Source organism: Echiichthys vipera (assembly GCF_963691815.1).
Source record: "Echiichthys vipera genome assembly, chromosome: 11".
Taxonomy (NCBI): Eukaryota; Metazoa; Chordata; class Actinopteri; order Perciformes; family Trachinidae; genus Echiichthys; species Echiichthys vipera.
In genome coordinates this window covers 21,752,306-21,765,814 of record NC_139836.1, presented here as the reverse complement: position 1 = coordinate 21,765,814, position 13,509 = coordinate 21,752,306, and the positions used below count along the sequence as shown (strand labels likewise).

Genomic DNA, 13,509 nt, shown 5'->3' with positions numbered 1-13,509 from the left:
TTATTTTAACCCTGAAGAATGAATGCTGCATTAAAAGTCTTAATTTCTAATGTGGAACTGTGCGTGTTCAAAAATTTTGAAAAGAAATCTAGACCCAGGCCATAGAAACAGATAGAGGGCCAACTTTAATAATACAAGTAAGTAAAAGTGTCTTTAAATATGGTATAAAAATAAATACAGGAGAGAATAACAAAGAATTATGTTCTACATAAGACAGGAGACAGCATTTTTGTAATTTTAAATGTGACTTTACAAGTGCAATGAAAACCATATGTGCTAGTTATTGTAGTGCAATGAAATAATGCAAAGCAAAATAAATGCACAATAAATAATAATAATAATAATAATCATAATATATATGTATATATATATATATTGTATATTCATTCTGCACAACACTTCCCATAGCGTGACAAAGTATCTGTGACCTCAGATCATGTAAAGCAATGACATTGGTTAAATTTATCAGTTTAAGCTGTCATTCCATGTACTGTATTTTTTCTATGTGTTTTATTCTTTTTTGCTCTCTGACATCATTAGTTTCAGCTGGAAGTGAGAGAGGGGGCTCCGATCCAGCAGTTACAATGGAAAGAACTGGAATGCTGGATTTGATTTTCTTCAATGACATTTTTCATCTTGCCAGTCTGACAGTGTCCTCACAAGTCCAGCAGTGCCTCCTTTCTGAGAATACTGGAAATATATCAGGTACTGTAAGAGAAAAGAGAAGAAGAAACCTCCTCTCCATGGACATGCAACATCCGGTGAACAACAGACGAACAGACAGTCCGACTCATTGCCCGGCTGAGCCAAGAGAGTGGATGGACAGACAATGATGACGAAGAGATGAGATGGTCCCCCTCTCCATGTCCAAGAGAGAGAGATGGCATTGATTTTAGCATGATGGCACACGACTGGTCAGCCTCTTGAATGCTAGTGGTTTCCCCTGGGCAGGAAAAGAAGAGAAAAAAAGGCATGTGCAACAGAAAATGAAGGCAGGTGGAAAAGAGAATGAGGTCAATATGTAAATGTGAATGAGAGAGAATAAATACATTTATTTTCTAGTTGAATAACAATATGAGTAGCCATCAATGTGATGCTGGAATGGCAAGTTTTATACAGGATATCATGCACTGTGAAAATTTAAGACTTGAGCTGAATGTAAATGTAACATTACTGATACATTAGTATATTAAAACCCATAACAACACTAAAAAGAGTCTGTCACTATACTGTATATCTACAGTAATTGGCAGTATTACGGGCAATACAACAAACACATGACAATGCACAGTATGTATGATTAAGTATTGGACATTACCTGGAAGTAAGGGCCTTTAGAACAAATTCTTACTTTTCTGTGGGGACAGAAAAAGGACATGTTGAGTAAAGTAATGTTACCATGCAGAGGATTTAGCGGGGCTTAGTATTACATGTTTATATGAACAGTTTCTGAGCCAGATAGACAAGAGCTGTATTTTCAATTCAGCCTATTTAAAAAAAAAAAAAAAAAAAAAAAATAGACTAAGAGTTCTCCATCAGTATAAAGATATTTAATAGTCACATTGTGCTGCATTCATGTGATACTATTGTTGTTTTTTCAGCTATAATAGCAAAATACTCTCTAACAGAATGCCAAGCAGGGGAAATGTAGGAGGCATGAGACGGAACAGGTTTTAAGAGGAGTTTAAGAGTTATCTGTCATGTTATGACATCCTCTGCGTCATCTACGACCCTAACAGAAGTCCTGTTCCATTATCCACACCTGGTCCACATCGGTAGGTGTTATTCAATCTGTTTGCCATGTTATTACTGGCATGCAGGTGCCATTTTATTTGATATGTACTTTGGTTTGACCTTGTCTGCACCTTTAAGTAACTTTACCACACATGCACTGCTGTATTGAGGAATACATTTCAAACACAGTGCATTTTATTATCATTAACAAAAATGACTGCATGCTATTTCAAGGACTTGCTTGGATTGCCAAATCCACAGCCAACTCTGCATCTCAAGAACAAGCTTTTGTTTACTGGAGACAAAACCAAAGCGAAAAGGAACAGAAACACAATGGGATGCTAATGTTGCTCTACATCTACCATGATTGTCTGCCCCTTAGTGGTCAAAATGATCTTTATATACAGTACTTACTGAGCAGAATTATATCAACCCTGCCCCTGTAGGAGATTATATGTCACGACAGGTGAGTGCAATAGAAACTAAATGTGCATACTTGTATTGTATGTGAATGGATAAATGAGAATGGGCTTAATGTGTGATTTAACCGACTTTGAAAAGGTGTGACTGTGGGTGACAGTAGGGCAGTTTTCAGCATCACTGAAGAGTGAGTGCATGTAAGCTTGCCCTGTCATCTGCATGTATGTCTTTTTCTCATCATATTTTCAAACTAAGACATTTATCCAATGTTTTGAGTCATGTGGGTATTTTACCTTCTTCTTGGCCTGTAATAACTCCTGGTAGGCACTGGAGCGGATGAAACGGCTGTAAGAATCACTCTTCATCAACTTGTAAATGTGTTCCTGTTGTAGAAACACATTGAAAATATAAAATGCATCGGCCCAAAAACAGAAATGTAACTTTTCTATGTTTATGTATAAAAATGTAAATAAGCCACTACCAAAATTAGCTATACTGTATATGCGATGTAATGTATTTGTATAATTTGCACCTGTGCATCCTCAAAGGCGTAGCGTCCAGGATCTTTGACATTCTGGGTGGTTTTGTCGTAGCTCTTGGAGTCCACGTTGATGGCACTGGGTGCTCCGGGGGCCAGAAACTCCTGCCAGATCTCCTGAACCCGGGTTGGAACTTCTCTGATAGGACGCTTCTTTAGTTCTTGAACCGCTAGCCAGAACCTAAAGACCAAAGTAAAAAAGGGTAATTAATACAGTAGCAGTTATGCACACATTTTGTTCTCTCCATAAATAATTATGTTACTGTAGAAGCATCCCTTTCCATTTTACACTCTTGTCATCAAAGAGGATAAAATAATGCATCGTGAGAAGTATAACAATAAGTGCAACAAGAAGAATTTCAGTTTGCCTCACTCAGAGACACTTTAACTGAGATAGATTTAAATGGTGGACCGTTTCAGCACCATGCAGCAAGTATAGTTTTGAAAAGTTAAGGTAGTTAAGGTAATATGTCCATGAATAGCACCATGCTTCTTGTTAGTGATGCATCTGTTCAATTATAGGAGTGTTAAATCGATGCTCAACTGAAATTACCAATTCAATTAAACTGACCACATTATCAGGGAGGAAACAATACATACATTTACCATGAGAGGGAGCAAGGGGGCTATCCTGTGCAGTGGCTGCTCTATTCATATTAAAGCCTGTTTGCATGCATCTTTGATACTCTACAGTGTTCCTGTTACCATGAATAAACTGATTAACATAATATCCCTTGCGTACCTCTGTTATTCTAACCACAGCTACAGTCGTGCTAGAAAATTAAAGGAACATCCACCAGCTCTCCCTGCTTCTGATACAGTTTCACTGTAGATTACTTCTTATTCATCCAGAAATAACAATTATATTTGACAGTAAAACACCTATTCAAGTGATTATGCCCGTCATCATGACCACCATGTAAAAAAATTACAGTGGTAATGCATGTTTCTAACCAATGTACAGTATATGAACATTTCATATTTCATTTGTGTGTGTGTGTGTGTGTGTGTGTGTGTGTGTGTGTGTGTGTGTGTGTGTGCGTGCACGCTCGTATTAAAGGGATAGTTCAGCTTTTTTGAAGTGGGGTTGTATGAAGTACTTATCGATAGTCAGAAGGTTAGCACACCACCAGTTTGGAGAAGCAGACATTCCAGTATTCTCACAAAGTATGTGTATGTTGGTGAGCACCTGAGATTCTCTGAGCTGAACTCAGACTCCAGGAACTTGAGGAACTGCTCTCTCCCCACTGGATCTTTGAGAACCTCATCGATGCCAAAAGCCCACCTCTTTACCCTCTGCTGGCCTGGCTCCTTACTGGAGGAGGACACAAAATGCGAAATATCCATCACAGATGAAGAAAAAAAAATGAAATGTATTATCTAATCTTTTCATCCATATAAATATAAATTGTATATTGCTCTTCCTCTGCAGACATGACCCACCTGGCTTCAAGCTCCCAGAGTGTGGTGTCATCTGAGATCCAGGGATTGGATGGATCTGGAGGCGTGAGGAAGGGGTCGTATTCTACATACTGCTCTGTGTAGGCCAGCAAACTGTGTTTTTTTTTTTTTTTTTAGGAGAAACAACGAAAACATTGGAATGACAGCAATCTGTGTCACTGGTGGAAATTTGACATAGATTATAATCCAGGTATCACATCTGTTGAAAATCTGCTCAAACTTTCTGCGCGATTATTTGTAAGCTTTAATTCACAAAAGGTGAAGTGAAACCATCCTTGAATTGAAATAAAGTTATAGCCAGATAAGAGTGACTGACCCATCTAGTATAGTCAGTGCTGACGCCCACTGAAGGCATTGTTAAGGCTCAATCACTCTCCAAGGTCATTGGAGCTCTTAATTCCACGCCATGTTAGGCTGTTTAAAGGTTCAATAAACAGATCGATGGCTAAACAGAATAAAGACACAAAGAACATTGCTCACCTCTCCGCCACTTTGGACATTTTCAGTCGATGCCTGTCTAATTGCAATTGCCAAAAGGCGATCTGAAACCATTGCAGGGAACAATTAACATACATCAGCCTGTGTGCATTTTGATTCTGTACTACATTGTATTTAGTTATGCACATACTTTCACTAAAAAAATTTATTAATTGCATACCAAAAATAATGTAACAATAATGTAATAAGTTACAGATGTAACCTGTTCTTGCAGTTCTTCTTCTGTAGGCTGCTTGGCCTCTGGGGCGGGGGTGTGGGTTGGGCTGTGGGTACGGATATCATTCTGCAGCCCATACACGGACTGAGATGACAAAAAAACATAAAAATAGTACTATCACTAGTAGTAGCCTTATAACTGCTGACAGGAACAGCAGGGAACAATAAGCCTGTCTGTTCATGTCTGCATTACAGTGTTATCAACCCTGACCTTAAAAGAAAGTTGTATCAGTGGGAAGTTCTACTGTACCTTTCTGGTTTTGTGGGGATTTTTCATTCTGGACGACTTCTTTATGTCAACTTCTGTCGTATTCACACATCCAGGCTGTGAGAAGAGTGAGGAGAAAACCAGAAAAATCATTCAATTCAGCTTTAATTTAATTATTACAACTTCAGCTGTTGGTGCTTTGCCCTACAGAAGGTGTAATTTTGCCACCATGATATGAGTTTTAGGTAATGAAACCCACTATGGTTCACTGAGGTATGAAGCAATTCTGCGAAGTCTCCAGGAGAATGTGTCAGAAGCTGGTTAATTAAACATGGAATGTGCCAATTTTAGCAAAACAAGTAAACCAGCGGGAAATCAGTCTTAGTGTGCAAATTCTGGCTGATTGAACAAGTGGTCTTATCTAGGTCTCTTGCAGAAGAACGGAGCTAAGTAGCTTGAAGGCGTCACTGTGAAATTTGAATTAATATTGATTATGTTGCTCTAAGAACGCATAAATTGAACTTATTTTCCAATTAAGCATGGAGCAGCTGCTTTCAGAGAAATGCAGCAGAGGAGACCCTTTGACCTCAGGGGGAAAATAAATGCTAATGCTAAGCAAGTGTGTATGAACAAGGTAAAGAGCAGCAGTGAAGCTGATGTGTTGTGACAGTTATTGATGTGGCATTTCATGTGTATGGCTGATGAATACACAATGGAAGATTTACATATACAGTTTGTTCACCTCTTTACACCGTTCATGTACAGCTCATGTATAAATCACATGTGCACTACATAAATGCTTTGTCACACTGATTGATGCATCCCCACTGCCTGTGAAATGTGTGCATTGGAATAAAATAACCTAGAGACCGACATGATATACTATATCTAACAGTATGTAATTTTGATTGCATGTGTATGTAAAGAAGAAGACGTCCTCAGTAATTACACTCACCACTGGTCTGTGCACGTCCCAGAATGCTCTTTCCTGACTGTCGAGAATTTTCCTTTCAATTTTGTCTCTTTTCTTATCCACTCTGGGGGACAAAAAGTTAGTTCAGGATTGATTTTGCAGAGCATGTACTGTATATGCTTATGATGTATTTACTCCATCACATGTTCAATGCGCAGCTCATCTGTGAAGTTGTGTGCTGGTAATTACAGGGACATTTTAGTAAACCACAAGATTAATCATGTCAGAATGAGAGTGTTAGAGGACTCACTCATAATGCTTTAATGCGTGTGTGGTTCTTATAGAAACCTACTTCGCTTGTGCTTCTGCTTGCATAAAAATGAACTCCCATTTCCTGGCGAAAGCTCTCTGTAGCCTTGCTAAGCTCTCCTGCGAGTGAAACAAAGAACAAAACAAGGAATAAAGGCTTTTGAGGGATATGGACTGATTATGTTTACTGCGCATGATGTGTACAGTGCATGGCTGGATGCCATCTCTAATGATCCCTCTTCCCAATACATAAAAGAAAAAAACTCTGAGTAAAACTAAACCACTTATAAATTTAATAGCTCAGGTGAACGGAAAGCAAGAAATTATGTAGTGGCACACAGAAAAACAAACAGGAGCAAAAGGAGCAGAAAGCAGAACAGATATGTGAAGAAGGAAGTGATGACACTAAAAGACCTTTTACACTTACCGCTTCATAGTCTGCAAGCTCCAGACGTGCTTTATTTTGCATTGTTCTTTTGCAGAGGTAAACAGCTGTGAGACAGAGAGACAGCCATTGGTAACAGAGGGAGAACGAGTTCCCAGCTTGGTTTAAACAAGCTTAAGTGGCCCTGCATTTACTCATTTAATCCTCTCAACTGCACATTTAAACTGGCCCGTAAATCACAAAGGTCATTGTCTGTGCATGGTGTCTAAGCATCTCTTTGTGCGTCTGTGTGTGTGTGTGTGTGTGTGTGTGTGTGTGTGTGTGTGTGTGTGTGTGTGTACACCTTCTTGTCATCCTCCCTTCAGTTCTTTGTTCACTTACCATTATGTAGAAGTGTTATTAGGCCATTACACTGTTTTCATTAAGGGGCATCATTCATGTGAGTTTGTTGCTAAATCTAAGACAACCTAACTTCCCCTGACACTTCCCCTGGGGATTATTCCCACAGTGAGCATTAGTCCTATATGCTAACTGCATTATAACTTATTCTATCTGTGGGCCAAGCTTAAAAAACAAAACGTGATTTTATGTTTCTATCGTTATACTGCAGTTGCATCATTTTGTGTTTCGTCTTCTAAACACCAACAGTAAATTGGGCAAGTGCCTTAGACAAACAGTATAACTGTATCGTTAACTTCTTCAGTATATACCGCAGGAATTAGACAAAATCAGAACAACTCTCTCACCATAGTCTGTGTTTTCTGGTTCCCAGCAGTTTGATGGCCAAAAGTATGGAGTCTGAAGGTAAAACAGGTTGTTAAAAGAAACAAAACTAAAAACAAATTGTGCATCACTGACAACGTGCGGTTAACCACATGGTGTTTTAAATCAAAGTGTGTACTGTGATGCGAGGTGGGCACACAGTCACAGTCCTGCATCTGTCACAATAGAACATTTTGTTGTATAATGGGCTTGGTGCAATGTCTAAAGCACATAAGCTCCTTTCAGCGAGCGTTGAGAGCAGACACCAGCATGAATCTTGACCCTCCTCAGGCAGCACTGTATGAACTGGACTGGCTTCAGATGAAAACCGATTACACGTAAAGAGCTAAGTGAAGCGTGCCGCTAACACAAACAGCCTTAGGGATTGATTTATTTTGGTTAGTTCTGTGCTGTGCACTTGGGAGAGCTCACTGGGTGTAAAATCACTAAAACTGTCAATTCCACTATTGACATTCAGAGCAATGTGTTTTCTTCTTTTTTAATGAACCTTGTAAGAATTATGGGGCACAAAAACTCTTAATCACAATTTTGACTCCAGCATGTCACACAGAGGCACTTCAACAGATTTAACGGAGCATATTAGAGTTGGAAATTTGTCAGATGTAAAGGGAAATTTGTACTTTATTGTCAACAGCAAAGAAGAGCTTCAGATTTAAAAAATACACAGAACAAATACTTCTTTAGTCCTTGAAATCTCCTGCAAACCTATCAGCAGATCACATCATGCTGGGCTCTGAATTAAAACTTAAAATAAATGTCCTCTATAGTCCCTGTGATGACATAACAAAAATGATCCCATATGAAGTATTTCCTCATCTTAGGTCATTTTTAAGCATTGCTGTAATTATCTAGAGACTTATAGAGATGTAATAAGAACCAGAGCATTACTAGTGTTATTCCTACCTGAAACCTATAGAAAGTGCCATCATCTTTGAGGGTGAGGACGTGGTCTGAGATGGGGAAGAAGTAACCGTGTGCAGCCATCAGAGTTCCTAGGTGAAGAGCCTCGACTGAGGGGAAAACACAGACAAAGTCCATTTATAACTTGGTGTACTCCTGCTCTTTCAGTTTCCCCAGTAACATTGAACACATACAAATTACCTTGCCTTCATGTATACACAGTAAATCATTAACACATCATACACATATTGGGATTTTTTGGTTGTGTTAAATGAAATGGCTGTGGGCAGGAAGGTTTTGTCACTCTGAGCCCTGAAGGAAACACCGGGAAAATTAAAAAGGAGTGACAGAGCTGGGGACTGAAAAGTATACATTGTTAATATAATGTATATATTTTGGATTTCATCTCAGGCCCTAAACAGAGTTGTTTGTCACTCTTCTAGTAATAATTCGATGTTCAGTTGAAATAGATTGACACAATATTTTACATTTGCTTTCTGGTGGGGAAAAAAGTCACACATAACAGCTTTACAGGTGCTGGTGGGCGGATTTTGTTACCATTTGACAGAGCCAGGCTAGCTGTACAGTTTTTGACTGCTGGCTGTAGCCTTATATTTAAACGACTGACATAAGAGTGGTATCAGTCTCTTCATCTTACTCTCCGTGAGAGACTGAATGAGCATATTTTCCAAAATGACAAATCCTTTAAGGATCAGGGTGATAAGTTGTCTTAATATAAATTCTAATTGACCCTCTTTATAAACACTCTTTATTTATACTGATGCATTAAAAGATAAACCTACTTTGGGATCTCACTCTTTCATTGAAGATTCTCTGATTAACCTAAAATCAATAGTTCCTCATCACAGATCCAGAGCCAGCTCGTTGTTTCGTTGTTTTTTGTCATTCAATCTAATTAACTTTATTGGCTTAGGTATAAATTCATCAGTTACAAAATGGCCAGAATGCAGGACCTGAATTAGGAGCAGCAGCTCTAATGGACACTGCTTTTGACAGAAGGAGAGGCAGGTATCAGATCCCACCAAACAACACAGCAGGAGGTCTCTCTGATTAGCCCACCTTCAGCCGGAGAGGCGGAACTCATCAAATCACCTGGTGTTGTGCTTGGTTGGAGAGAAAACCTGCTTCCCCCCAGCACACGGGTAACTGTTCCTGATTTAAAACCATCAGATAATGAAAACATGCAATCATCATCAACTGTGTGCCTCATCTGCCACCAGTTATTCCCTGCTGTTCTCAACCTGTAACCCCATCATGGTGTCAACATCTATTATTCATGTTTGGTATAATGTGTTGACAATTCTCTGTTGGCTTTTTTTAAGGTCATTATGAAGGATATTGGAAAGCGTTTATTTACATGTTGTTCTATACAGAATGGTGTCCTTTTCCGTATTTCTGCCATGCACTTTGCTTTTGTACTGAATGTTTGGTGAAAAGCCCGGGGGAGTCTTGCAGTAAACTGTGATCTTAACACATTAATAAGCTAACAGATACAAAGGTTGAAATGCTTGACATAGACATGTACAGTTATAAATGCTTTAACTTGAGCTTACTGTATATGTAATGTAATGTATGCATGCATAACATATTCACATCTGCTCTCACGCTCTCTAACTCACACACACATGCATCCAAATATCCACACCCACTGATTGTACTGTGTCTGTGTGTGTCTGTGTGTGTGTGTGTGTGTGTGTGTGTGTGTGTGTGTGTGTGTGTGTGTGTGTGTGTGTGTGTGTGTGTGTGTGTGTGTGTGTGTGTGTGTGTGTGAGAGAGAGAGAGAGATATATAAAGATATATATAGATTGGCTTTTCCTTTAGCACTGACGTGACTGTCACAGCATTGAGAGGTCATAATGTTGGGTATGTGTGTGTGTGTGTGTGTGTGTGTGTGTGTGTGTGTGTGTGTGTGTGTGTGTGTGTGTGTGTGTGTGTGTGTGTGTGTGTGTGTGCGCGCGGGCGCGCGTGTGGGTGACTGGGCTCCATTTATTAATAAATTATGACTCATAAGTTATTAAAACCTGTTTACGTATAAACACACCCCTTCCTCCTTATCCGCTGCACACTTTCTTACAGCAATATTATTCCACATGTATACTGTATTTATTATTTACTGTATATTACATTTTGGTGTGTTATTAAGTCAGAAGAAGAAAGAACCATTTCTACTTCTAAGAGCTAGAGGGACATCATCTCCTTCTGTCCACCAAATACAGGGTAATTCAAGTAGACAAGCAAAAATCCACTCATCCATCTTTTGACGTATTATGCATTCAACATTTTTATTCACAGGATTATTATCAAAGACAGGATGAATGTCAGATGAAAGTAAAGTCAACAAAGTATGGAAAATGACATCTGGGACAGTACAGGCTGTCTCCTATTCTGCACTAATTTAGTATAGAACGTCTACAATCATCTGTTTGCTCGTTCTCTTTGCTTCTGTTGAAGTGAAGCTGAGGGTTTTTTCTGATGAATGATGAATGTCACACAGAAACAATCCTTCTGAGACTGCATTGTCTGTTATTTTGCTAATTTCAAGTTCAGGAAATCATGCAGTACATGTGTAAACAGATCCCCAAATAGCCAAAACGTGTGTAAAAGTGCCCTCTAGGAGCCAAAACGTGTGCTAAAGTGCCCTCATGGCAGCCAAAAAATGTGCCAAAGTGCCCTCTTGGAAGCCAAAATGCAGGCTAAAGTGCACTCTATGAGCCAAAATGTGTGCTAAAGGGCTCTCTAGGAGCCTAAATGTGTGTTAGAGTGCCCTCTTCAGTGGCAAGGACGTGCTATATGTGACCTTTTTTTTCCTTTTCACCCCTGCCCTTCAAAAAGTCTGTGCACGCCACTTCATACAATTGTATTGCATTTTAAGTGTATAGAAAGTAAACAGTATTTGGCATAAATGAATGACTGTAAATCAGACTAAAAAGATGGAGGGTGAGACATAAATAAAAGATTAACCAGATTGTTTTGTTGTTTGTGATAAGAGTCTATAAAGATCAATTCCTGGTAGCAAGGGAGCTTCTAGCTTCTATTTAACATAGTGCAGGCTTTTCTATAAGCTTTTAGTGACGAAAAAACCTTGGACTGGAATTGGTCAAGTTGTCAAGACGGGACGGCCTTGGAGTCCAGGGGGGAAACACCCTTTCATTTCATCATATTGCCAGCTCTGTGCCAAATACTCAGCAGTTTGGGGCCCTGCCAAGGGGAGTGTGGGAGTATTTTTTTTCAGCTGAGCTTAATCTAAATATAATAGAAGAGATCCTGCATTTGTAGTTATATTTTGATTATTATTGTTTGCAGTATACACTGTCTGGAGATGTAGAGACAATGAAGAATCTTTGTTTTAATCACTGGTGGAAAGTCCTCAAGTACTGTACTTAAGAGTAATCCCAGGTACTTGTACTTTACTTTGATTGATTTTCCACAAGAAAATATTGATTTTTAGTTTCTACTTATTTTTCTAATTCATATTTTGAATGAGGAAAACATAATAAGCTATGAAATACAATTAATTGCTAGATATTTAAGCAGTGATTCCAAACCTTTTCGGCGTGTGACCTCTCACAAAAGCAGTGTCTGGTTGGAGTTGTCATATTTCCGATGATTATGATATGTTAGCAGTTCCACAAAAGCAACCAATATTTCAAATAAAAAATAAAAAAATTCAAGAAAAGTCCAAAACATCAATACAAATTTGTGGATCAGAACTTTGTTTTTTGTTTGTTTTCTACCTCTTTAATATTTATCTTGTGACCCTAATGCGGTGAAGTGGATACATGCAGATGTGCAGCTGAAGTATTAAGGAGACTGGTGAAAGAAAACTCACACTATCTTAGAAATAATTTCTGTATTTTATCTGTTTGCCAGAGAAGCAGCGTAGAGAAGGGTGATCTCAGGAGAATGAAAAGGATAATTTAAAGTGCTTACAAGAGTGAGTGTCGACCTGATGAAGAGGTGCAAAAGAAGGTTGGAGACTACTAGGGCCATTACCAAGAACAGTACGCACCCTCTACATGCTGGTGTCCTTTCACCACTCCCTGGTGTTCCACTGAGCAGATTAGGTGCTCTTTCATATGCAATACACACGGCTACACACTCAGTGACAGCTTGCCAATTTTTTTTGCTGATGTGGTGAATTTGACTATTTTATTTATCTAGTTTTGTGTAATCATGTTAAATGTTTTGATTTGTACTGTCTGACAACTATTACTATAATCATATGATTCACTTGTCTGTCATTTTGATTATCTCTTGCACAGGTACACACACACACACAAACACACACACACACACACACACACACACACACACACACACACACACACACACACACACACACACACACACACACACACACACACACACACACACGCACACACACACACACACACATACACACACAGACAAGGGCGGACTCTTTGTCAACAACATTTTTACCGCCTAGTGTTATGTTTGTATCTTATGTGTTTGAATTATTCACTTTTTCTCATATGCATTCATACAAGCACAGATGTTCCCTGTATACAGAACATATTGTTCCCCATCTCCCTGTCTCACACGTTCATTAACCCAGCTATCTACCATGGGGCTAATAATTATAGTAATATGTTGTGATAGACTAGCGTCCTGTCCAGGGTGTTCCCCGCCTCACACCCTATATCAGCTGGGATCGGCATCAGCTCCCCGTGATGGATGGATATTACAACAGTCAACATTTTGCAGCAAAAGTAAAACATGGTATTAACTTATGTATAGTGTAATTTGGCATTGAAACCCAATTTGGGTAAATTATAATAAAGAGCGAGCAGGTCATTATTGCAAATTAAACACTGACTGGAATTAAGCAGCTACTTACTGAAGAAATCTGATTTGGTACAAGATATAAACAATGATAAGCATTCATTTTGAATTTATGAATTTGATCTTTATTTTACGGACTCATACCGGTACCAGAACTCATATATATGCAAGAGCTGCACAGTGCCATGTAATCTATTTTAGCACTAGATCTTACTGATTTATTTTCAGGCAGGTCAGAGGTTAGAAACACTGCAGACTGATGCGGAAGCTGATTGGGTTTTACAACCCTGCTTGCGAAATCAAAATGATAATATAGCGAA

General features: G+C 38.9%; 1 protein-coding gene across 1 annotated transcript in view; it reads right to left on the bottom strand.

The window, feature by feature from the left end:
- Positions 1-846: 846 nt before the first annotated feature.
- rgs7a (regulator of G protein signaling 7a) overlaps positions 847-13,509 on the bottom strand; it is a 46,447-nt gene continuing 33,784 nt past the window's right edge. Inside the window, exons 4-17 of the mRNA XM_083923121.1 lie at positions 8,369-8,475; positions 7,429-7,480; positions 6,725-6,789; positions 6,341-6,417; positions 6,031-6,112; positions 5,118-5,192; positions 4,854-4,952; positions 4,634-4,695; positions 4,136-4,246; positions 3,882-4,007; positions 2,687-2,873; positions 2,448-2,537; positions 1,319-1,355; positions 847-943 (exon numbers count right to left, since the gene is read on the bottom strand). Coding sequence (XP_083779247.1) covers positions 1,335-1,355; positions 2,448-2,537; positions 2,687-2,873; positions 3,882-4,007; positions 4,136-4,246; positions 4,634-4,695; positions 4,854-4,952; positions 5,118-5,192; positions 6,031-6,112; positions 6,341-6,417; positions 6,725-6,789; positions 7,429-7,480; positions 8,369-8,475 — 1,154 coding nt within the window. The 3' untranslated portion in view covers positions 847-943; positions 1,319-1,334. The remainder of the gene's footprint in view (positions 944-1,318; positions 1,356-2,447; positions 2,538-2,686; positions 2,874-3,881; positions 4,008-4,135; positions 4,247-4,633; positions 4,696-4,853; positions 4,953-5,117; positions 5,193-6,030; positions 6,113-6,340; positions 6,418-6,724; positions 6,790-7,428; positions 7,481-8,368; positions 8,476-13,509) is intronic.